The sequence below is a fragment of the Fomitiporia mediterranea genome (genome assembly GCF_000271605.1).
Source record: "Fomitiporia mediterranea MF3/22 unplaced genomic scaffold FOMMEscaffold_8, whole genome shotgun sequence".
NCBI classification, from domain to species: domain Eukaryota; kingdom Fungi; phylum Basidiomycota; class Agaricomycetes; order Hymenochaetales; family Hymenochaetaceae; genus Fomitiporia; species Fomitiporia mediterranea.
The window spans coordinates 2,254,120-2,273,743 of NW_006760393.1; the positions used below are offsets into that span (position 1 = coordinate 2,254,120).

Below are 19,624 nucleotides of genomic sequence, written 5' to 3' on the forward strand. Positions count from 1 at the left end.
TCTATCCATCTATCTGTCGGGAAGAACATACAAATACATTGTTGGTCGTGCATTCTAGACCCTAGGATTTGAAAAATTAGGAAGTTATGACGTAGTTGCTACCTTACTTGTATGCCGCTATTTGCGAAGAAGTCGGACGGAGACGTTCTGTGTAGACATGAGGCGGTTGATAAGTTATAATTGTTACAAGAATATTGGAAGAAGGCTGCGTGGTCATCATGAAGCATTTTATCCAGACATAAGACCACTTCTGTTATTCTGAACTATATGTTCCAGATTACGAATTCACATTCTTCAACGACAATGACAAAGTAACACAACAAAAACAATATTTGAACAAAGTGCAACTTTTTCACGCGTAATGTAGATTACAACCAGGATAGAAATGTGCGGTGAGGGGTGAAAGTCCAGCAAAGGGAGACCGAAAAGGGGGATGGATGAGGGGAAGTGAACGAGAAAACAGGTAAGTTCAATTCAATCTCCCGTCTCTGAAATCAAGAAATCAAAGTCCCACCATAAACAGTGTGGGGCGGAACAGTGGTCAAGAAGGCAGTAGTACTAGTAGTAACAGCAACAGTAAACGGCGGGAACCATTGTAAATTACTTTGGATGGCAAAAATCAAAGAATCACCGGCACGGGAAAACGTAAAGGAAGGAAGCGAGCACAGCAACTAAGTGTAGATAAATACAACTGGTCCCATGGGGAAGGGCTAAAGCCTGGTATCCGTTTTGCATCCCTTTCTTTCGTCACAGAAGCCCCGCAGCCCGCAAGTCCTGCTGCAGGCGCCGCTCGTTCGCGATTGCTTCTGCAATGAGGCGCTCACGCTCGGGATGATCTGCAGGTATCGCATTGGCGATCTCCTCTTCAATCGTTAACCGGTCCTCATGCTCGTCGTCTACTGATCCACGCTCGAGGTCATGCCCAGTACGGTTGAAATTCTCGTCATATTCGTAAAGTAATTGTTGATCTCCAGCGACGCGCCCGGGATTATTGAGACCGAGAGCCATGTTCAAGTTGGGTAACCGTAAGCCGAGAGTACGCTCGAAATGGCGGGCGAAACTGCTTTGTCGGTTGTGGTTGGGGTTCGTCGGTATTTGAGGGGGGCGGTCAGGATGTTCTTCGTGTGAGGCAAGTATGGATCGTTCCCAACGCTTGATGCGCCAGAAGCCAAGGAGAGAATTCAAGAGAATGAACCATCCTGAGAAGGTAACAGATTAGAATCCATTGCCACAAACCTAGAGGTAAATATCATATTGGCCTACCAATTGTCATGAGCAAGAATGCAAGCCATTCGGACGTCGAATCGCTCGTAAAGAAAGATCCACCACCCATCATACCGTTGTTATCACCCATTGTCATCGTACCATTCGGATGATTCGCATACCAGGTGTCAGCCTCCGTGACTGAACTAAAAGTTGGTACTGGTTCTGAAATGGTAGTATCGCCCGAATTTGAGCTCCATGTAACTTCTCCACCTCCTGCAGCAAGATCCTCCTTATTCGATTTGATAGCGAACCCATATTGCACAAGCGTAAGACCGAGACCTGCACGAGCACCGAGCTTCGCAGCGTGCGTAGTATGCAAGAGGTACGTGAGGAGAAAGCCGACGAATTGGAAGGAGATAGAGACCAGCATGTTCCAGAGGAAGGAAAAGACCGTGCCTGTTGCGAGACCCTCGATGGGCAACTCGCCAGGGACCATCATTCCTGGTGAAAGAGAAGAGGGCGCATGTACGGTAGTTTCCCAGTACGGAGGAACAGCATCTGCTTGAGCTGCGGCGTACGACGGAGGGGCATCTTTCTGCGCGTCCTCCGGTACGACATAAATATCTTCGCCTTCATAAAGTAATGAGATACATCATCTGATGATCAGAGACACCAACACTCACCCTCTTGAATCTGACGAGGAGCCGTTGGCTTCGCAGTGACATTAGCAAATACACCATCAACGCCGCCTCCAGCGAGTCTACGTGGTCTCCGCTCACCCCCAACCAGTCTGTCAGCTACGCTTGCAGGTAAGATTCGCCTCACCCAGCTTGAACCCTGGCCAGGAGCCCGAGGACGGAGGACAGGGGAAGTCGGAATGACTCCGTTTGAATTGCCCCAGGCGTTCGATGGAGGTGATCCTGGTGGAGGACAATCATAGTCTACTGCCTCGAAATTGTACGTCCCTGGTGCAGAAGTGCTTTGCATCCGTGTATGTACGGGCTGCACAGTGTTCGTAGTGGCGAAGGGATGAGAATCTTCGTCGTTATGACCATCAATCTCGTGTTCGCCGCCAGTATGACCAGGGTTCAAGGGACGAGACTCTGCATTATGGACATCTCTATCATCTTCATCATCACTTGCCTCAAATGCAGCTTCTAGTTCGTCCTCATCAGGATGCAAACGACGGTTTGGAAGTGCAGCATATCCGGCTGGCATGACCAAGTGAGACAAGTAAATTAGTTTAAGGTGAATCTAGTCTTTCAATTTAAGCCACGATAAGGAACGTAGAAAGAAAAGAACCAGATGATATGGAAGGAGGAGAGAGGGCGACAAGGAGGAGCAAAGCAAAGGGCGTTACGGTGAGCGATACGTTGCCATTGTAAGTGTAGTATATTGATTACGTAATGCTTCTGATCCACAACACCTTCCCTTGTTCTTCAGATCAACTCAGTCGACATTCTCCTGATGTTCTACGCTCCTACTACAATTCCTTGGCAATTTTACAACATCATCTATCATTTCACTAGTTACGGGTTGATCCAGACAGGCTGTACCTCTTTCTTGAAGGGCTCCAGGTTTATCTCAAGTGCCGAACAAGGGAAGCCGATTTCAAAGTTCTCCAGTACGGTCGGATGTAATATGCCTAACACTCCAATCGGCTTGTCGTCGGATGATCCAGTCAAAGTTGACTTGATCTCATCTGCAATTTTTGAAAGCGAAGAGCTGTGCTTAATACTTGGGGACGAGGGTGTTGATCTATAATAGACAGTTGCAGCTCGGCCTGGGAAGAACGTTGGATCTGTGATTATAATTACGGCGTGCCAGAGTAAGTAATGGTCGAGAAAAGTAACATAGCGGTGTACCTTGTTTCTCCTTCAGATAATAACCATGTGTTGCCTTTGAATCTGTTGCAGAAATCTTTGGTACCTCAAGTATCTGCATCAGTCTATCAAGCAGGCCGTGCACGACTTCAAAGCCAGCTGTCTTGTTACACCACACTGCCGCTGCATGACGCACGTTCTTCGCCTGACGCTCTAATGATTTATCTTTGAAGACGACTTCTGATGACTCGAAGATTTTGATGGGAAGCGGATGAGAGCGGTTCTCTCGTACTGTCTTCAGAAGGCCAGGGAGTAACGACGTGCGAACGACCTGGAACTCGAGTGTCTTTGGATTCGCAATTTTGACGACGTGTGATCCGTCATCAACTCGGTTTAGCCACTCGAAGTTCTCTTCGTGAGAGCAAAGGATGAACGGTAGCACCTCGGTCCACCCTGCTTGAGCCCATTCTTGTCGGACAAGGTCGCTGATTTTGCTTACAGGCAGTGCTTGTGCAACTGTGCTCGAACTAGGGAATGTCTTTGGTAGATTGTTGAAGCCATATGCGATAGCCACGTCTTCCATTATATCGCATTCATGTAGAATATCGGGGCGCGTGCAAGGAACGTCCACCCCGAGAACGTCTGCATCTTTCTTGGAGACTGAGGCAGACAAGGACATCTTGCCGAGGAGCTTGCTGATATCCTGAGCAGACAAAGATACTCCCATGCAAGAATTAATGTACGATGCATGCGCAGTGAAGTGAGTTGCAGATATGTCGGGAGTAATCTTAGTCGTTCCATCCGGATAGACGATCTTCACAGGTTCTATACTGTGGCGGTATGTCAGTTAAATATTCGAGGTCAGTAGAAGTAACGTACGTGAATGGCTCTTCACAGTATTCGGAAAACATAGTGGACAAGATGTTTACGACAATCGCCAATTTCGTCTGGTCCGTCGCGGTTACATCGATGAACACATTCCTCGTGTTCAGCGTGATCTTGGTGTGTTCCGAGTTAATGATGGGCGGCATTGAGAGTACGACGTCATTCTTGTCGTAAAGGATAGGGTATACGGGTGAGTCTCTGATAATATGTAAATACTTTGATAGTTGCTTGTCTGACTAGAAATAGTGTAAGCGACATGATCCTTTCATAATATACCAGCATACCTCGTAGACAGTCATCAGTTCTTCCGCGTTGTACTCTTTGTCCTTATTGAGCGGAACGAACTTGATATCGTGAGGCTTTCGAGCCTCGTACCTAATTGGCGGCACAAGCGTATCCAGGTCATGGGTACCCATAGAAACGAGTTGTCTTCGCCTGCAAATGTTTTGGTGAAGCTTGTCTTGTAATTCAATGAAAGAATCATAGGATCGTTGTGTAAATTTGATATTTCGGAGGATTGCACCAGCAAAATAAGGTCTAATTCTTGCGGTCTAATAGTATATCGTGTGTATTAGCGACTACGAAAGAGTGCATTTCGTCGATTTGACATACGTCTGGCGCAATAGTGGTTGTTACGAGTTGCGACTCTCCTCCCGGAGGGTATACGAGTTTGTACGGCGTTGCTGGGTCTTTTCCAAGGTAAATGCGCAGGGCTCGAGAGATACCTTCTATGCATAAAAGATCATATCTAGCACCCCACATCAGTCGTGCTAGAGATGCTCGACTTGGACAAGATGTTACCGATTTGCGGCAACTTCAATTTTTAATTGCTAACGCTGAATGAGTTGGGGCGGACAGCAGCATGAACTAAGTAAACGTACCGGACGCCCTGCCGGAAGACCTTTCTTTATTGCCTCATTTACTTCCTCAGTGGTCTATTGAAATTGCAGTTAATGGGATATTCCAGATTGGACGTCAAACGGCGGAACACACATCGTCGTCTAGTTCTAGCCCATAATCGAAGCAAAGATCATCGAATTCCTGAGTTGCTGGACAATCGTCGGCGTTAGAAAATCGACTATTAAATTATCTACCGTAACATACCGTACTCCTTTCCAAGTCTACCCCAAAGATCTGCCTTATCTACAGCGACAGTCGGCATTGTGAGATGTGAGTGTGTGAGATTGTATGCAGTCAAGAGCCTCACTGGCAAACGGAGGTAAGTGGTCGGTTGAGTCACGTATGCCAGGAAAGGAAGTTGCATATGTAACATCCAATCCCAGTGACAATCTATTTCAACGTGATCCTCGATCGGCCAGAGTTGCACAGCGTAGCAGTACTTGCTATAAGCTCCCGCGTAGTCCCCCAACCCCTTGACAGCCATCTCTTCCTCCGACCATCATCATGGCCGAAAAAGATCCCTCGGCCAGACTGCGCCGTGCAGTAAAGGGTAAGCACGAGTTCCTATCTAGACACGCTCCGCGGAATATGCTAACTAACGTGCACGATTTGCGCCAGAGAACAACCTATTCCTCGTTAAGCGGCTAATACAGCGAACCGACATGCGGAATCCAGACCCGAACACGCGTCGGTACACCTCGCTTGCGTGGGCAGCCGTTCTCGGTCATGAGGAGACCTTCGAGTTCTTGCTCTATGCTGGACATGACGACGAGGAGCTTAGCAAGGTGCGTACATCACCACTGCTATTTCGTGGCTTATTGTCTTCATTTGATACTGGTTGCCTTTCCACGCGACAGGATGCGGACAACAATACTATTCTCATTCTCCTATCTGAGCTCAGGCCTGGAGCACATAATCCATACTATCCTACCTGCAGCCATCCCGATCTAATGGGTGCAGCCCTTCGCATGGCGCGCATATATTACGAACGCTACCCATTCATCCTTGAATGGTCGAACGTACAAGGAAAGACTGCGTTACATGCGGCTGCTTTGAAAGGGAACGAAGAACTCGCAGCGGTATGTTTCATCTATCAAACTATGCATCATCTCCAATTGTTCAACTCTATGTCCATCTCAGATGCTTTGTGACCTGGGCGCCGACTTTGATTTACCGGATAATCTTGGTAATACTCCCTTACACTAGTAAGTGACCCAGTGGAACTTTGTCAATGCATGCTGAGCTTTCATCAGTGCAAGCGCGTGGGGTCACGTTGCAGTAAGCAATTTCTCTATCCTATGCTTTCGTTGCTATAGTTCTGACCTTGAACGTCTCCGTCAGGTTGTCGTGTTGCTAATAGAGAGAGGCTGCCAATTCGCCGCACGCAACCACGACGGTTTCACGGCGTCCGATTATGCTTATTCGTAAGTTCATCATTATCGGGTCCTTTACTATATGCTCATAATCTCTAGTCGAAATACCTTATCTACGTTGGAGGAAGCTGCTAGGATGCAGTTCGAGAACAAGAAGAATGCCCGCCGACGAGCTCGGAATCAAGATCTGAAAGGTAGGACTGTCCTACCTGGTTGTTGATTATAACTTATATTTTTCTAGGCGCAAAGAACGGCGCAAATAGAATGCGAAGTGTGTCTGGCGGAAGTAGAACGACAGCCACCTCTGATAGTGGTGATGTTGGGTTGTCGCCTATGCAACCATTGTTGGGCTCTTCATTCTCGTCATCATCTTCACAGCCTATTATGTCGACTCCCGTATCAAAGCTCTCAACTCCTTATCCAGCGCCGGTTCTCAATCACTCCCACTCTTTCACCTCATCACCTGTGCCATCAACGCAATACAGTCTAGCATCATCGCTTACCCTACCTACGGCGGATATTTCGCATGTTTTGTCTCCTATTGCTTCGCGTGTTCGAGAGCGCGATGCAGATGCCATCGCCGAGTACAAGAAGCGCAATAGAAGTGGAAGCGCTGCTACACAGGCTTCTGATTCCAAGTCCACGACGAATGGAGTATCCACTCTCCCGACTATCAACGGAAGTAATTCGCACCTTCCGCTTGCGACACCAACCGCCAGCAACTCACCATCCGTCCCCGTCCCCGTTGCCGACCGTCGTTTGCGACCATCTTTCTCTGCCGCTCAGCTTCGGAGCACTCCGCCTCCGCCTCCTGTTCCGGTAGTCGTGGGCTCAATGGACTTGCAGACTCCCCGGAATCGGGCAGGAACCACGCCAACCACATCTCGGCCCGGTCAGGCGTCACCTCTGGAAGCTAACTTCCCCGCAATTGGCACTCCAGTGGCCAATGGACAACAACTTGAGCGAAGACACTCAGCACGACGAGCAGGTACAGTTCCTACTCGATTACAGGAGGATCCGGGTGACTTTACTGGCCCGTCGAGTGATTATGCGATATTCCCTGACCCACCGCCTCCGAAGCCAAGCTCGCGGAGAACCGCATTCGCGAAGCTGGGAAAACCTCTGCCTAGCATTGATGCACAGAAGATCCAACGAGACCATCGGCGGACAGCGTCCGAGATACGGAGCTGATCTGGCTTCCGTTAAATTAACATAGGCTGCAATACTTGTGTTCAGTTCATCGTATCACATTCTATTCTTGTACTGTTCTAGCACTCAGGGCACACATTTGTACCACCAACACTGGCACAGTTTTCTTTCGATATGCGTTCTTATTTTATTGGTAGCTCGGTTTTATGTCACAATCAGTTAGTGTTTGTAACTAGATAGCATGTGTGTATCTGCAATGGTACGATTGATATATATTATACAATCCTGTGTCAATGTACGTGAAGAGGCAGCTCTGGCCATGACGTGAGAGCGCGTGACCTGACGCGTCGAGATGATCGACATGCCCCTCTCGTGCTGGCTATCCCAGACGGAAACGCTCATCCCACCTGCTTTCCAGTTACTCTTTCCGCGATGAGTTCAAGTCGCCCCGAGTCGCCTGCCCCACCTCCTCCACCACCATACCCTGACCCAACGATGCAGATGGCATGGCCGATGACGAGCAATGGAACAGCCAACGATGCTCCCGTTGCGGGTCCAAGTGACGGTACTCTCCCGCCTGAAGTACGTTACAGGGCACGCGTTCCTCAAAAGGGAGTTCCTCCTCAACGAGATGCAAGGCCTGCAGTATCAGCACCTCAGCCATCGGAAATTGGTCGCAAACGGTTGACAACGCTCCAATTGTTTAACTTGAGTATCTCAATGGCGGGTGCTCAGGTTGCATGGACGGTGGAACTCGGGTGCGTCATTGGATTACTTCAGTCTCTCAGTGGCACATCTCAATTCAAATATGTTATTGACCTTAGTTATGGGACACCATTTCTACTTTCTCTTGGATTGTCCGAGCAAATAACGAGTCTCGTCTGGCTTGCTGGACCTATTAGTGGACTTATTGCTCAACCTCTAATTGGTTGGTAGCTCCTTGATTCCAAGTAACATCAAGTAACGTGTGATTAATACAAGGTGCGATCTCGGACTCGTCTCGCTCACGTTACCGAAGGCGCTTCTGGGTTGCCACGAGTACCGGAGTACTATGCTTCTCTACACTTATCCTAGCATATTGTCAGGAGATCGCAGCTTTCTTTGTTGATGCTTTCGGAGGTGGTGAAGGTTCTTGGGATCCGAAGAGGGACCGTCAAGTCAGCTCCTATCATGATTCGTCTCTACTGAACGATGACAATTAATTCTTGAGCTCAGGTGACGGATACCGCAATTGGATTCGCTGTTGTGGCATTCTATTTTCTTGACTTCTCGCTCAATGCTCTACAAGCTTCACTACGCAACCTCTTGCTGGACGTGACCCCTCCCTCTCAATTAAATGCTGGAAATGCATGGCACGGTAGGATGACTCATGCCGGAAACATCGTCGGATATGGCTTCGGTGAGTCCGAAGAATACTTCCGCTTTTGTATGCAATTGAAATTGTTCATTTGGGAAGGATTCCTTCCACTTGCACAGTTACCCTTCCTCCGACTCCTGGGCGGCTCTCAGTTTAGGAAGTTCTGTGTCCTAACGATGTTCATCCTTATTGTCACTGTTGGTATTACTTGCATTGCCCAGGACGAGAAGGCACGCCCGGCAGAACTAAGGGAGAATAAGCAAAGGTTGGGGATTCTTCATTTGTATACATGAACTTAATGTTCACGAACGTTCACAGCAAATTTGTGGACGTATTGAGAAACATTTGGACTGCCATAGTTGAGCTGCCTAAACCCATTAGGCGAGTTTGTTACGTCCAATTCTTTGCATTCATGGGTTGGTTCCCGTTCTTGTTTTACGCGTAAGCTACAAGGCTCTGTCTTCCTATGCATCATCATTGATTGAATGTGTACAGTACGACGTATGTTGGTCAAGTCTTGGCGTTGGATACTGGCAAAGAGCCTGATGTCGAGGCCGCAACTCGAATGGGTGATCTTGCTCTTCTCTGGTTTAGTATAGGTGCGCATTAATGAATTCGCAACTACATCACATTAATTACTGGTGCTGGCGCTATTTAGTGGCAGTCATTGCTGGTATCCTGCTCCCACACCTTGCACGCCGTGACCAGAGGCTTCTAGGGCGTGATGGTGACGAGGAGGGTACAGAACTAAACAGAATCCGGGATATGGTACAGAAATGGCGAGTTGAAGCTGCAAGTCAAGGCAAACCGTTGAAACTTCCGAGCATGCCGTTCATGTTGCGAAACATCTGGACCGCTGGGATGCTTCTCTTCACGGTTCTTACGTTTTCGACTTTCTTTATTAGCACTCTGGCCTGGGCCATCGTCATGGTCAGCCTCGTTGGTATCTGTTGGGCGATTGCTTGTTGGGTCCCGTTTGCTATCATTATGGAGGTGAGTTAAATTACGTTTAATACTAAGCATTGCATCACGGGATGTAAAATGTATTCATGCATTTTATTTTGTGAATGAAATAGTTCCTGAAAGAGCTTAGCGAAGACGCCGACTCGCAAGCGGTGCAGGCCTCGACCAACGGCCCACAAAGTCGGAGCCAGACCGCGCGCAATCATTTTCGTAATGCCTCTTCGCCTACGCAGCACCGTTGGCGACGAACAGATGAACGTGCGCCTTTGATACGTCAACGGTCTCTGGGACCTTATGGTGAAGAAGGAGAAACTGAAGCTGCAAGGCCTATTGCTGGTGGGACGGTGCTTGGAATACATAATTTGGCGATTGTGATGCCCCAATTCATTGTGAGTTCCGTTAATATTTAAACCTCGGCCTCGTAAATGCAAAATAGGTTACTGATGTGATTTGCGAAGGTCGCTGTCGTAGCGAGTGCGATATTCAAGATCGTGGACTCTGCAGAGGACTCGACTAATCATAATACGTATTTGGGCAAGAGCGGTGTGGGATGGGTTCTTCGCTTCGGTGGTCTATGTACTTTGGTACGCTTTAATAACTCTCCCTCATTTTTTCTTTTGCGATTGATGTGAACTGGCGTAATTGATTATAGGTTGGTGCATTTGCCGCAAGGATGGTACCTCCAACAAAGACGGAGAAAGAGATGCGTCGATTATTAGGCGAGATGAAAGTGCTGCGAGAACAGACTACTCCATAAGCAAGTTTTATCGCGCCGCTGTTGATTTCGCTTTTTTTTTTTTCGCTCCTGGGTCCTGGCTGGTTCTTTTGTTGTTTGCAAGTCGTAATTGGTTAAGCATCATAATTCACGAAGGTCGCAATTTTGTGTTATTTAGCAATCGCATTCTCACTGGCAATACAAGATATACGTAATTCAATTCCTTTTCATTGCTTCGCATCGTACATCATTTTATCCTATTCCTATGGTGTGTCTGTTATAGTCTAAGGTATCGACGAGCCGATAAGGCATAAAGCGAAATCCCAGTCAGACCTCTGTTTTGTTGCAATGAACGTAACCGGGATTTCTGTCATTGCCAGACGCGATGTCTCTGAGAAAAGGTTTGATATGTATGCAAATGCTGTGGATGCCTCAGTCCCTCCGTGGGTGCAAGTGTAAGTGTGATTGATGCCAGCTTACCTTGATCATGAAGTGGGCCTTTATGAAAGATCCTCACGGAATGGGTCTGCGAAAGCGATAAGCCTATTTCTAGATGTTCCTTGAGCTGTTGTGTGTCTGATGGTGGGTCTCCTGAATAGAAGAGAAGAGAAGAGTCTAGTGTAAGTTACAGCTTATGTTGTAAATTAAGTGAATAGGTACCTTTGAAAGCGATCACGGCGCAGAACGCGGACACTTCTACAAAACTTGATATTTCCCAATGAACGTCGCAAGATCCCAGTGTTATACCACCTATATGACAATAGAAAAATAACGATTAAAAAAAATTTAATACGACGTGTAAATGGGTCATTAGGACCTGATGATGCGACTTACCACTGGAAAACATAGGTGATTTACACTGTCGTACTTCCGTTTCTCCGTCTTCCTCGACAACGTATCGTCCTGTATGAGCTATGACTTGTGCTTCGCTCAAGGCTCCTTTCGGTAGTGTTTTGGCTCCGACAAAGAGCGTTGGCACGAGAGCATACTTGCATCATTGTACCATTCGGGTTGGGTATTGATTTTGAGTAATTAATGTCTCAATTTGGTTGAAGCTGATAAATAAAGAACTCACCGAATCAAGAATGACACCGATCTGTGCCTTGGATACGTCCTCCGGATTGACGAGCCAAAGAACTAGGCTTTGTATGCTGTGGTTCCAATTCGCACCATGCGTCTCTTTGAGGGCTGTTAGTATACGATGGATGTGTTGAAACGCCAGTGCCGTCTCTCGCGCGAAGTCCGGAGGGGATGGGAGCGCGAGGTTGCTGGGTTGCATGCCTATTTGTCCTGAGATGAATATTCTGTCACCAACCTATACAAGCCTCGTTTAACAGAATTTTGAGGATTTTGGATATGATGACAGAAATTATTGCATACGATAATAGCTTGAGAATATGGACCGATATTCGCAGGTGTCCAGTAACTGAGACCCTGGACGTGCAACGCACGACGCTCATTTGACGTATCCTCATAAGCTATACAGTCTAGTCGAACGTTTATCCCAGCTGGAAGGTCCACAGCGACGCACGCTCGAGCGGGCGGACTCGTTCCGAAGAAGGTCTTGTATGCTTGGTTGACTTCAGGAAATGTCGACATATCGGAGATGAATATGTTGACGAATGTTAGGTCGGAGAGTTTCAGTGAGTGCTGGGCAAGATGCTCTGGAGGAGTATTTAGAAGACATGCGAGGAAACGAGGATGAATTTGTTTGCATCCATACACTTACCCTGTAAGACTTTGAAGCATGAGGTTACTTCATCGCCAATGCTCTCCGTAGCACCACCAGAGTGCTGTACATTTGACACAACCACCCATCTTCCAGATTTGCAGGATGAAACTGGCGCTCCACCAAGGACGTTTGTCTCTGCTGAAGAAGTACTTTGTGGAACGGTTATGTTTGCTCCCCGAGCTTTGCTTTGTAGGCGCATCTCTAGTTTCCGGTATTCTGGTAGCAAAAGTGTAGGGACTACTACAGGCTCGATTGAGGTAGCAGCCTTCTCTTCAAGGCTAGCGTCTTTTATCCTCAGATATGCAACAGTTGCAAAACCACTGTCCGAATGGGTGACAGTTTCTACATCCTTCCTAGTAGACACAGTCAGTCCGTCAAGGAGAAGCGAACGGTATGTGAGTAGATGACGCACAAGACGATGCGTCGCTTGAACAAGGGACAATCTAAGGTTAGAGTCTCATATTCACCACCTTCGCCGCATATATGCGCTCCATACATGTCATTCTGAAGCATATTATTCATTTTGCTCTGGAAAATCAAGCCGTCGGTACTCACTAACCGCGTTAGCGTGGGTTGCATATCGGCAAGTGTTCGTCCCAGGTGAGACGGTTTCAGTCCGATGCCCGCAACTTTTATCAGTATTGCTTCCATCCCAGATGAGATCATCTCCGACAGCAGTTCACTTTGATCTCGCTGCCACAGATAACATAAGGGCGTCAAAGATAATCGGGAGCAACTGTAATTATTTTGAGTGTTTAGTTTAGGATCACATGGCGCAATGTGGTGAACGCACACATGCTCAACACGGACTCTCTGGTAATTAGAAAGGATGGCACCAACGGATAGACCTTGCACGTCTGGATGGCGATTCTATACATTTGCTTCCGTTGGCTTTAAATCCGGACGAAAGAGGCTAGGACTCTTTATTCTCACCTTCACCTCGGATAACAGCTCGAACAAATCTTCTGTCTCATCTCCTGTAACTCCAGAAGTCCCGCCTCCGTCCCTTGCACCATATTCAGAGCCTTGTTCTACAGCAGACCCTGCAATAACTCTTCTGTACAAAGGCACGTCAAGAGCTTGAGCAACGAGTTCTATAGCGTCTTGTCCGACAGTCTGATAGAGATAGGAGTCGAGCTCCTCTAGCCATGTCAAACAAAAGATAATCTGTAGAGGTTTAACATATACCTTTGCCTTGATCCGGACGCAGAGATGCTGCAGCGATTAGCTCGTGTCCATTGTGTTTGCAGTGCACCAGATTGAAACAGCTGTCCTTCCCTCCACTCAAAAGAGCAACATACTTCATCTAGAGATCGCAGAATGTTCCGAGCTTGGAATGCAGGCAAGACTATAATGAGAATGAACGGCAAGCTGGAGACGCCTGTGGAGGCTTTATGGCAAAGAAGTCCGATTTCGGTGTCTGTGAGACTGGACGGCCAAAGAAATTCAGGATCTGGATGATCGACGCCGCCAAACTTTGAATGAATCACATCTTTATTTCTTTCTCTTCCAAACTACCTGTCTTTGTTGAATTGCTTGTCCGAAAATGCCGAAAATTGTTTCACGCTCTGCTGTTTCAACATCAACTGAAGGCAAGGGTTTGTCTTGTGTTTGTTATCACAAGATACTCACCAGCTTGCACAACATTAGCGCAGCCAACACAGTCCTCCACAGCAACACTGCGCGTCTATTGTCAGCTTGATTTCTCGTTTAACGTAACCCAGTGGCTAAAATCTCATTATATAGATTGCATATGCGGGGAGTTTATTGTACGTTTTGTTTACTTTGTCGCGTGCCAGACGTCTTAACCTTACGGTTTCTTGTCAGCTGGTCATCGACAAACTTTTGACATCCTTGCCTCGAAGAAAGACGGATAACGCGATCATCATTCGTTCTCAGGACAGCGATGAGGCAAAGGCTCGCGTATTCAAGCTGAACGCGGCGGCGGCGGAGCCTATTCTTCTGGAAAGGTGCGTCACCGACCATTTGTAGTACTTTGTACCGACCTCATCACTGAACTCATTTCAATTATAGGGAAGGTGGTTACGAGCGTCAATACCGATTTACGTGTCCTCGGTGTACATTGCCGGTTGCCTACCAAACTACGCCGCCTCCTGTGAAATCTGGGCCTTTCTTGTACATCTTTTCGGGTGCTCTCACCCAGGTCCAAGGTCAAGTACCACCAGACGCATTCGAATTGGGTGTCAAATCGACAGACAAACCCGCTAAGGTTACGGCTTAACTGCGCTCCATCCGAGCGTCCAATCGCGCTTTGGTGAAAGTGTAAGCCAGTGGCTATGTAGAAAGCAGTTCAAACCTTTGGCTTACAACAGCGTACTAGCGTTTCTTTAGATACATATATCATCTGACTGTGCTTGTCGGCCTCTACCTCCTTTCGGTCACTAATCTGTAACAACTGTTTGTATCATATATATTTGACGGCTGCCTGGCAACATCTGGCTGGACACGCGTGTGCCACTCTGCTTTTCTCCCACTACACTGGCTGAAAGGATACCGGTTCGGACCACTGGTTGTTGTCGTCGCGCTTAAGGTACACTCGCCATCGATTATTACTCGTTAAATAAAGTGCAATCTAAGCGATGCAGAGATCAAAAGTCTATGCATGCTCCTTTTGGTCCACAACCGAGCGCCGTCCGAGACCTCACTGATATATGCCCCGCTCTGGCTGGTGCCACACTAATGGATGTCATAGCGGTCACTCGCCACGGAGTGTACGGGCATACTTCTTTTTAAGACATCATGCCATCTCATGAACACTGAACGTGTTGCCGAAGCTCACGCAACTCACTGTCAACCACCACCGTCGACAGTCCTCTATGGCCGGTCCCTCCAACGGCTTGACGGTGTTGTTCCTCTTCTTTCACATCGCTGGTGGTATTGTTGGACTTCCGATTGTTGTCCTGAGTATTGTCGCGTCGCGTCAGCCTAGTCGGCATCCAACATTGCTCAATTTCTGTGCCACATGGTTCTTCTCTTCTTTAATATACACACTACTGTACGTCTTGACATACCTATATTCTGTTGTGACAAACAAATTCTCAATCGTGATGATGTAGTCTCTACGCAGGAAAGCAGCGTGAAGATCATCCGCCCTTCGCGCTATGCTTAGCTCAAGCGTCCATGGCGAATGGCGCGTTTCCAATGTCAGTTGCGGTGTCGTTGGCTGGATAGACTTTGCATGACATAAACTTTTTTTGTAGGACATCTGCTGCAGGTGTGGCACTTGTGGCTCATGTGAGTAGACCCGTAAAAGTTGCCAATCTTACGCAAAGCTGAGCTTCACTGGAAGATTTGGCATGGACTTGGGCCATCGAGACCATGGTCTCAGTTTGGGTTGGCAAGCGCGAATCTTCAAACCGCGCGACTCATAGCAGTACGTTAAAATAACTCTACGTTTCGACGATTAAATATCTCATAACGCATGCCACGGCAAGCTTTTACTCGCTCCTTATATCGTCTTTCTTGCTTTAACAATCGCCGGCGCAGTGGTACGTTTCTTCGTGATCACCACATGGTGTTGTCTCATGGCAGTCATGCTAGATCGGTCATAAGAACCCTCAACGAATACAATCAACGGAGAAACTGTTTTATTGCACACTCGATTTCCGGGTTTTTGAGTGAGCTACTTCATATCCTTTACTTGTTCATACTAAGCAAATGTCAGTATATTTGTCCCAGCGTTTACGGCTGTGGCCATGGCTTTCATTCTTCTCTTCGAAAGTGAGAGCACCCATTTCTACTGCTGCACGCGACTAATATTCTCGACAGTTCTTATTTGTCTCAAGATATACCAGAATGCGTATATCCGGGCCGGGCTAAATCGATCCGGCTTCAGGCTTTTTTCGTTGCGCCTAGCGGGCTTTACGATTTACGCGATCATTGCATTGATGTGGGCTTGATTTGTGAAACGTTTGATTGGCTCGTGCTCATTTCGCCTGCCTAGCGTGTCTGCCTTGCTTCTTGCGAACAGTCGGAATCTTGCTCCTTATATCCTGCAAGCAACACGTAAGTAGCTGGTGCTGATCAGGAGCTCTCGCTTTCTCATGTGCTTTACAGTTCCTCTCGCAGTATTCTTCTTCATCGGGACACAGAAGGTAAGTTTCCCCGCACAATGTATGTGGAAAGGTTTTGACTCTAGTACAGGAAGTTCTTGCGACGTGGAGTCACTGGTTGGGATCAATCACCGGAGGTGCGGTGAAGTTCTACGATGTAAGTTCATTGATTCTTCGATCTACCGACCTCGGAACTGAAACGCGACTGTCAGGGTCCATTACATCGCAGATCCCGATCAACGACTGCTTTGATGCAAGATGGACGACCTCCTACTCCTTCCTTTGCAACACCCGAGTTCGTGCAATTAAATGACGTCGTTTCGGACAAACCCCGAGTCGACCTTGGAGCGGAGTAAGCATTCAATGGTGTGGTAGATGCGTCGGGCTGACTCGGACTGTCTTCCTGGTTTCAGGATCTTCAAATCTAGTGTACCACTACAGATGCCTAAGCGGCCTCCAACAAAGCCGCAGTATACCATGCCGTCCTTCTTCCCCGATCCCGTTGCTCCAAAGGCGCCCCGTGCAGAGCCTCAACGAAATCACTTTAATTCACCGCAGCGTCCGCCTCAACAGTTACCGCAGGAACCACCACCTCAGCAACGTCACCAGCCAGTGAATCCTGCACCAGTCCCTCGGCCTCTACCACCAGAGCCCGTTGTCCCGTATGATGTCCAATTCCCTGTTGAACCACCTCGTCCACAGCATAATTTCGCCAACGCGCCTCCTGCTCCCCAGCAATATGGTCCGGGTATACCAGGTTTTGAGACAGATCCTGTTAGTATTATTGCAACTCAGAAACAAACGATCTCGCGACTTTTGGAGGAGGCTGGATACATGAACAGAGCTCTCGACAGATTAAAGAACGTCGAGCAGAGTGAGTAAATGATGCAAGCTGGAGACATTCTGTTTGTGCTAACTTTGCTGTCCAGAGTTCCACAAGGCTCAGAACGCGTTAACGACCGAGAGACGCGCGGCATCCCAACTTCGCACCTATGTCAATCAACTTGAGTTCGATTTGGCGACTCAACAGAATTTGTTCAATGAGCGTGTTGCTCAAAACAAGGAACTGGACACCCGTTGTAAACAACTCGTAAGCTAATTCCGTAGTCATCTCTGACATTTGCTTACCAGTATGTAGGAGGAGAGAGTCGACAAACTTGACAAATTGAGCAAAAGCTTAGACAGTGCTCTGAACGACAGTGTGGACAAGGAAATGCACTGGATGAAGAAGTATGATTCGCTGAAAGTGGAACACGAGGCCCTCCTGGAAGACAGGGAGAGCCTTGCTAACGATCTCCAAATTTTCATGGATTACTTTGTTTCTCGCGACTCGCCTATCGAATGGGACGCTCCGAAGGGAAATGGTGCCGGACCTCGTCAATCGCCAGAGTCTGCTTTCCCTGAGGAAGTACGACAAAAGATTAAACAGCGAGCAAGCACTCCTATAACTCGACCCTACTCTCGATCAACAATGCGTCAGACAAGACGTCAGACCGATGCTGCTCAGGGTTCCAATACAAGACCAAATTTACCAACTCGACCGTCTGCCGATGCGACAGGTCGTGTGAATCCACCAGGCTTTAACGTTGAGAGTCTGGATAGACTGCGGCCGAAGATGCTTGAACTTAGCGGAAAGATGGAGCTCAGCGAGAAGGTGTCTGCGCTCGAGGAGCTTGTGCGGGAGCAGCAGTCAGTCATTGAACAATTAGAAGGGGTAGCCGATGGAGAGCGAAGAGAGAGGATTAGACAACGCATCGAGGGTAGTATGGGCAGCTGGTCGATTCCTAACTCAATATCCTCTTCCATGGTTGCAAACTCATCATCCCTTATAATGGATCGGGATGCAGCAATCAGAGAATCCGGAAACGATAATAGGTTGAAATAATCACGGATTTATTTATTTCGTATCTATATACTACGTACTTATGCTCAAGGGATTTTGTAGCGTCGCATACACTGACTGGACTTGCATAACATTCCTTAGATACCATCCCACTCACTTGCGTTTGATATTCTATTCCTTCGACATTTTCATCCCGTGCTTTTGCAGTAGTCGTTGGCATTATGGTGTATTTGTAGCCTACCTTCAATCGTTTATTAGACGTTATTCGTTCAGAGTCTGACTGGCTCCACTGGATCGAGAAGGTCGTGTCAATATCATATAAAAATATTACATTGCCAATCTCTTGTGTACATGCAGTTTCATGCTTCATTTGGGTAATGACCGCATACAATTACAAGGCTTGGATCACACAACAGGGTTAATCAAAGATTTCTTACATAATATACGACCGTTTTTTTAAAGAGAAACTCGAGAAACAGATGGGAAACAAACGAGAATTGCGCTCAAGGTAAACTGGATATAGCCTGAACCGAACGCTACATAACATCCACGGCCATAGGACTCAGAAAACACCGCATCCCGTCTGATCTGCGCAGTTAACCTGAGTGCCGCCCAGTTAGTACCACGGTGGGGGACCACGCGGGAATCCTGGGTGCCGTGGTTTTTCTTTCTGATTTTTTCATCCTTCCTCTGTGTCTTTCAAAGACTACCACCTCTCATTTCAGGATGCTTTATTTGCTGTAATTACTCAATATATGCTATACTACTCGCTATGTACTTCTCCGTTTCACTAAGCCTAATGGGAAGCTTACATAAGTTTTTGTACAGTACACAGCAATGTTGCTACTGATACATATGCTTAACAAGAATGAATGTATTGTTACAATGATTGCTAAATAGTTGTAAATTGGCTAGATGGATGTCGCATTAGCAAACAATTCTTTCATCCATTGACCGACGCCCAGTTCGTATTTCCAGGAACATAGTCTAGGTCATTCGCATCCTCACCATCACAAGTCACCTTCTTTGCAGTGGTAGATACTTTGCTGTATCTCCTCGGACGGCGGAAGCAGCCAGACGGAGCAGCAGTCAGCGTACATGCGGTCTTTTGATGTCTGACGAAGAGGTCTCTACGAGAGAAGGCCGCTTTGCTGAATATAATAACGTATCAGACTGGATTGCTGAGATAAACAGAAGGTCATGCCTACCAATCGCAGACAAACTTCTTATCGGGGCGATGATTATTCTCGTGTCTCTGACAGTCATTATTGCGAATAAAACCCATTCCGCTGCAGGTTACGTCAAGGCATATTATTCACGTCATCTGAAAATACAAACTCACCAAACACTGCACTGAAAGGGCTTTTCACCAAGGTGCGTGCGTACATGGTCAGCCATATGGTCCTTTCGTTTCGTGGTCTTAAAGCATCCTTCGACATAACATCGATAACCAGGCATAGTCTGACCAGACGACGAGAGACGACCAGCAAAGCTAAATAGTAATTCCTCGGATAGCCTCTCGCCAGGATGTGTCATTACAAAGTATTTCGTCTTTTGAGCGACAGCAACAACAGGAACGCCTTCGTATGCCCGCTCTATAATGAC

General features: G+C 47.4%; 8 protein-coding genes across 8 annotated transcripts; 4 read left to right on the forward strand and 4 right to left on the reverse strand.

Moving 5' to 3' along the window:
* Positions 1–392: 392 nt before the first annotated feature.
* On the reverse strand, positions 393–2,424 carry FOMMEDRAFT_111219 (uncharacterized protein; the record flags this gene model as incomplete). The annotated part of the gene is made up of 4 exons (XM_007268635.1): positions 393–1,199; positions 1,264–1,836; positions 1,890–2,243; positions 2,289–2,424. 4 exons carry the CDS (start codon positions 2,422–2,424, stop codon positions 748–750), a joined length of 1,515 nt encoding a protein of 504 aa, XP_007268697.1. The 3' UTR covers positions 393–747.
* Positions 2,425–2,696: 272 nt separating this feature from the next.
* FOMMEDRAFT_111220 (phenylalanyl-tRNA synthetase subunit beta) lies at positions 2,697–5,076 on the reverse strand (the record flags this gene model as incomplete). The annotated part of the gene is made up of 9 exons (XM_007268636.1): positions 2,697–3,007; positions 3,072–3,859; positions 3,909–4,150; positions 4,199–4,465; positions 4,527–4,662; positions 4,716–4,744; positions 4,796–4,849; positions 4,908–4,963; positions 5,019–5,076. 9 exons carry the CDS (start codon positions 5,074–5,076, stop codon positions 2,736–2,738), a joined length of 1,902 nt encoding a protein of 633 aa, XP_007268698.1. The 3' UTR covers positions 2,697–2,735.
* A 193-nt stretch (positions 5,077–5,269) lies between these two features.
* Positions 5,270–7,589, forward strand: FOMMEDRAFT_147945 (ankyrin). The gene is made up of 7 exons (XM_007268637.1): positions 5,270–5,364; positions 5,433–5,893; positions 5,955–6,019; positions 6,068–6,092; positions 6,156–6,238; positions 6,287–6,381; positions 6,429–7,589. The coding sequence occupies exons 1-7, from the start codon at positions 5,319–5,321 to the stop codon at positions 7,376–7,378; spliced, it is 1,725 nt and encodes a 574-aa protein (XP_007268699.1). The 5' UTR covers positions 5,270–5,318; the 3' UTR covers positions 7,379–7,589.
* A 260-nt stretch (positions 7,590–7,849) lies between these two features.
* On the forward strand, positions 7,850–10,413 carry FOMMEDRAFT_90346 (MFS general substrate transporter; the record flags this gene model as incomplete). The annotated part of the gene is made up of 11 exons (XM_007268638.1): positions 7,850–8,094; positions 8,161–8,264; positions 8,318–8,493; positions 8,552–8,735; positions 8,793–8,958; positions 9,012–9,134; positions 9,189–9,292; positions 9,352–9,690; positions 9,807–10,045; positions 10,115–10,240; positions 10,309–10,413. 11 exons carry the CDS (start codon positions 7,850–7,852, stop codon positions 10,411–10,413), a joined length of 1,911 nt encoding a protein of 636 aa, XP_007268700.1.
* A 235-nt stretch (positions 10,414–10,648) lies between these two features.
* On the reverse strand, positions 10,649–13,461 carry FOMMEDRAFT_142052 (uncharacterized protein). Its single transcript, XM_007268639.1, has 12 exons — positions 13,292–13,461; positions 13,037–13,245; positions 12,897–12,973; positions 12,659–12,839; positions 12,516–12,607; positions 12,101–12,456; positions 11,752–12,035; positions 11,447–11,686; positions 11,206–11,359; positions 11,032–11,121; positions 10,852–10,962; positions 10,649–10,792 (listed from the first exon to the last, which is right to left on the reverse strand). The coding sequence occupies exons 1-12, from the start codon at positions 13,407–13,409 to the stop codon at positions 10,656–10,658; spliced, it is 2,049 nt and encodes a 682-aa protein (XP_007268701.1). The 5' UTR covers positions 13,410–13,461; the 3' UTR covers positions 10,649–10,655.
* Positions 13,462–13,649: 188 nt separating this feature from the next.
* On the forward strand, positions 13,650–15,104 carry FOMMEDRAFT_126334 (uncharacterized protein; the record flags this gene model as incomplete). The annotated part of the gene is made up of 6 exons (XM_007268640.1): positions 13,650–13,701; positions 13,754–13,795; positions 13,850–13,872; positions 13,931–14,073; positions 14,138–14,386; positions 14,445–15,104. The coding sequence occupies 5 exons, from the start codon at positions 13,650–13,652 to the stop codon at positions 14,343–14,345; spliced, it is 468 nt and encodes a 155-aa protein (XP_007268702.1). The 3' UTR covers positions 14,346–14,386; positions 14,445–15,104.
* A 220-nt stretch (positions 15,105–15,324) lies between these two features.
* FOMMEDRAFT_169549 (uncharacterized protein) lies at positions 15,325–18,061 on the forward strand (the record flags this gene model as incomplete). The annotated part of the gene is made up of 13 exons (XM_007268641.1): positions 15,325–15,358; positions 15,414–15,497; positions 15,559–15,612; positions 15,665–15,741; positions 15,789–15,844; positions 15,893–16,013; positions 16,068–16,129; positions 16,181–16,218; positions 16,268–16,333; positions 16,389–16,528; positions 16,590–17,050; positions 17,106–17,266; positions 17,315–18,061. The coding sequence occupies exons 5-13, from the start codon at positions 15,820–15,822 to the stop codon at positions 18,059–18,061; spliced, it is 1,821 nt and encodes a 606-aa protein (XP_007268703.1). The 5' UTR covers positions 15,325–15,358; positions 15,414–15,497; positions 15,559–15,612; positions 15,665–15,741; positions 15,789–15,819.
* Positions 18,062–19,223: 1,162 nt separating this feature from the next.
* On the reverse strand, positions 19,224–19,477 carry FOMMEDRAFT_88802 (uncharacterized protein; the record flags this gene model as incomplete). Its single annotated transcript, XM_007268642.1, has 2 exons — positions 19,224–19,308; positions 19,362–19,477. 2 exons carry the CDS (start codon positions 19,475–19,477, stop codon positions 19,224–19,226), a joined length of 201 nt encoding a protein of 66 aa, XP_007268704.1.
* Between the last annotated feature and the right edge of the window lie 147 nt (positions 19,478–19,624).

Bases quoted from the DNA above. Each gene is read 5' to 3' on its own strand.
- FOMMEDRAFT_147945 (XM_007268637.1), top strand. From the start codon at position 5,319: ATGGCCGAAAAAGATCCCTCGGCCAGACTGCGCCGTGCAGTAAAGG. The intron at 6,239-6,286 runs GTAAGTTCATCA...CATAATCTCTAG, and splicing joins GCGTCCGATTATGCTTATTC to TCGAAATACCTTATCTACGT. The intron at 6,382-6,428 runs GTAGGACTGTCC...ATATTTTTCTAG, and splicing joins TCGGAATCAAGATCTGAAAG to GCGCAAAGAACGGCGCAAAT.
- FOMMEDRAFT_142052 (XM_007268639.1), bottom strand. From the start codon at position 13,409: ATGAAGTATGTTGCTCTTTTGAGTGGAGGGAAGGACAGCTGTTTCAAT. The intron at 12,974-13,036 runs GTGAGAATAAAG...GCAAATGTATAG, and splicing joins AGCTGTTATCCGAGGTGAAG to AATCGCCATCCAGACGTGCA. The intron at 10,963-11,031 runs GTACCTATTCAC...TCTTCTATTCAG, and splicing joins CGCCGTGATCGCTTTCAAAG to GAGACCCACCATCAGACACA.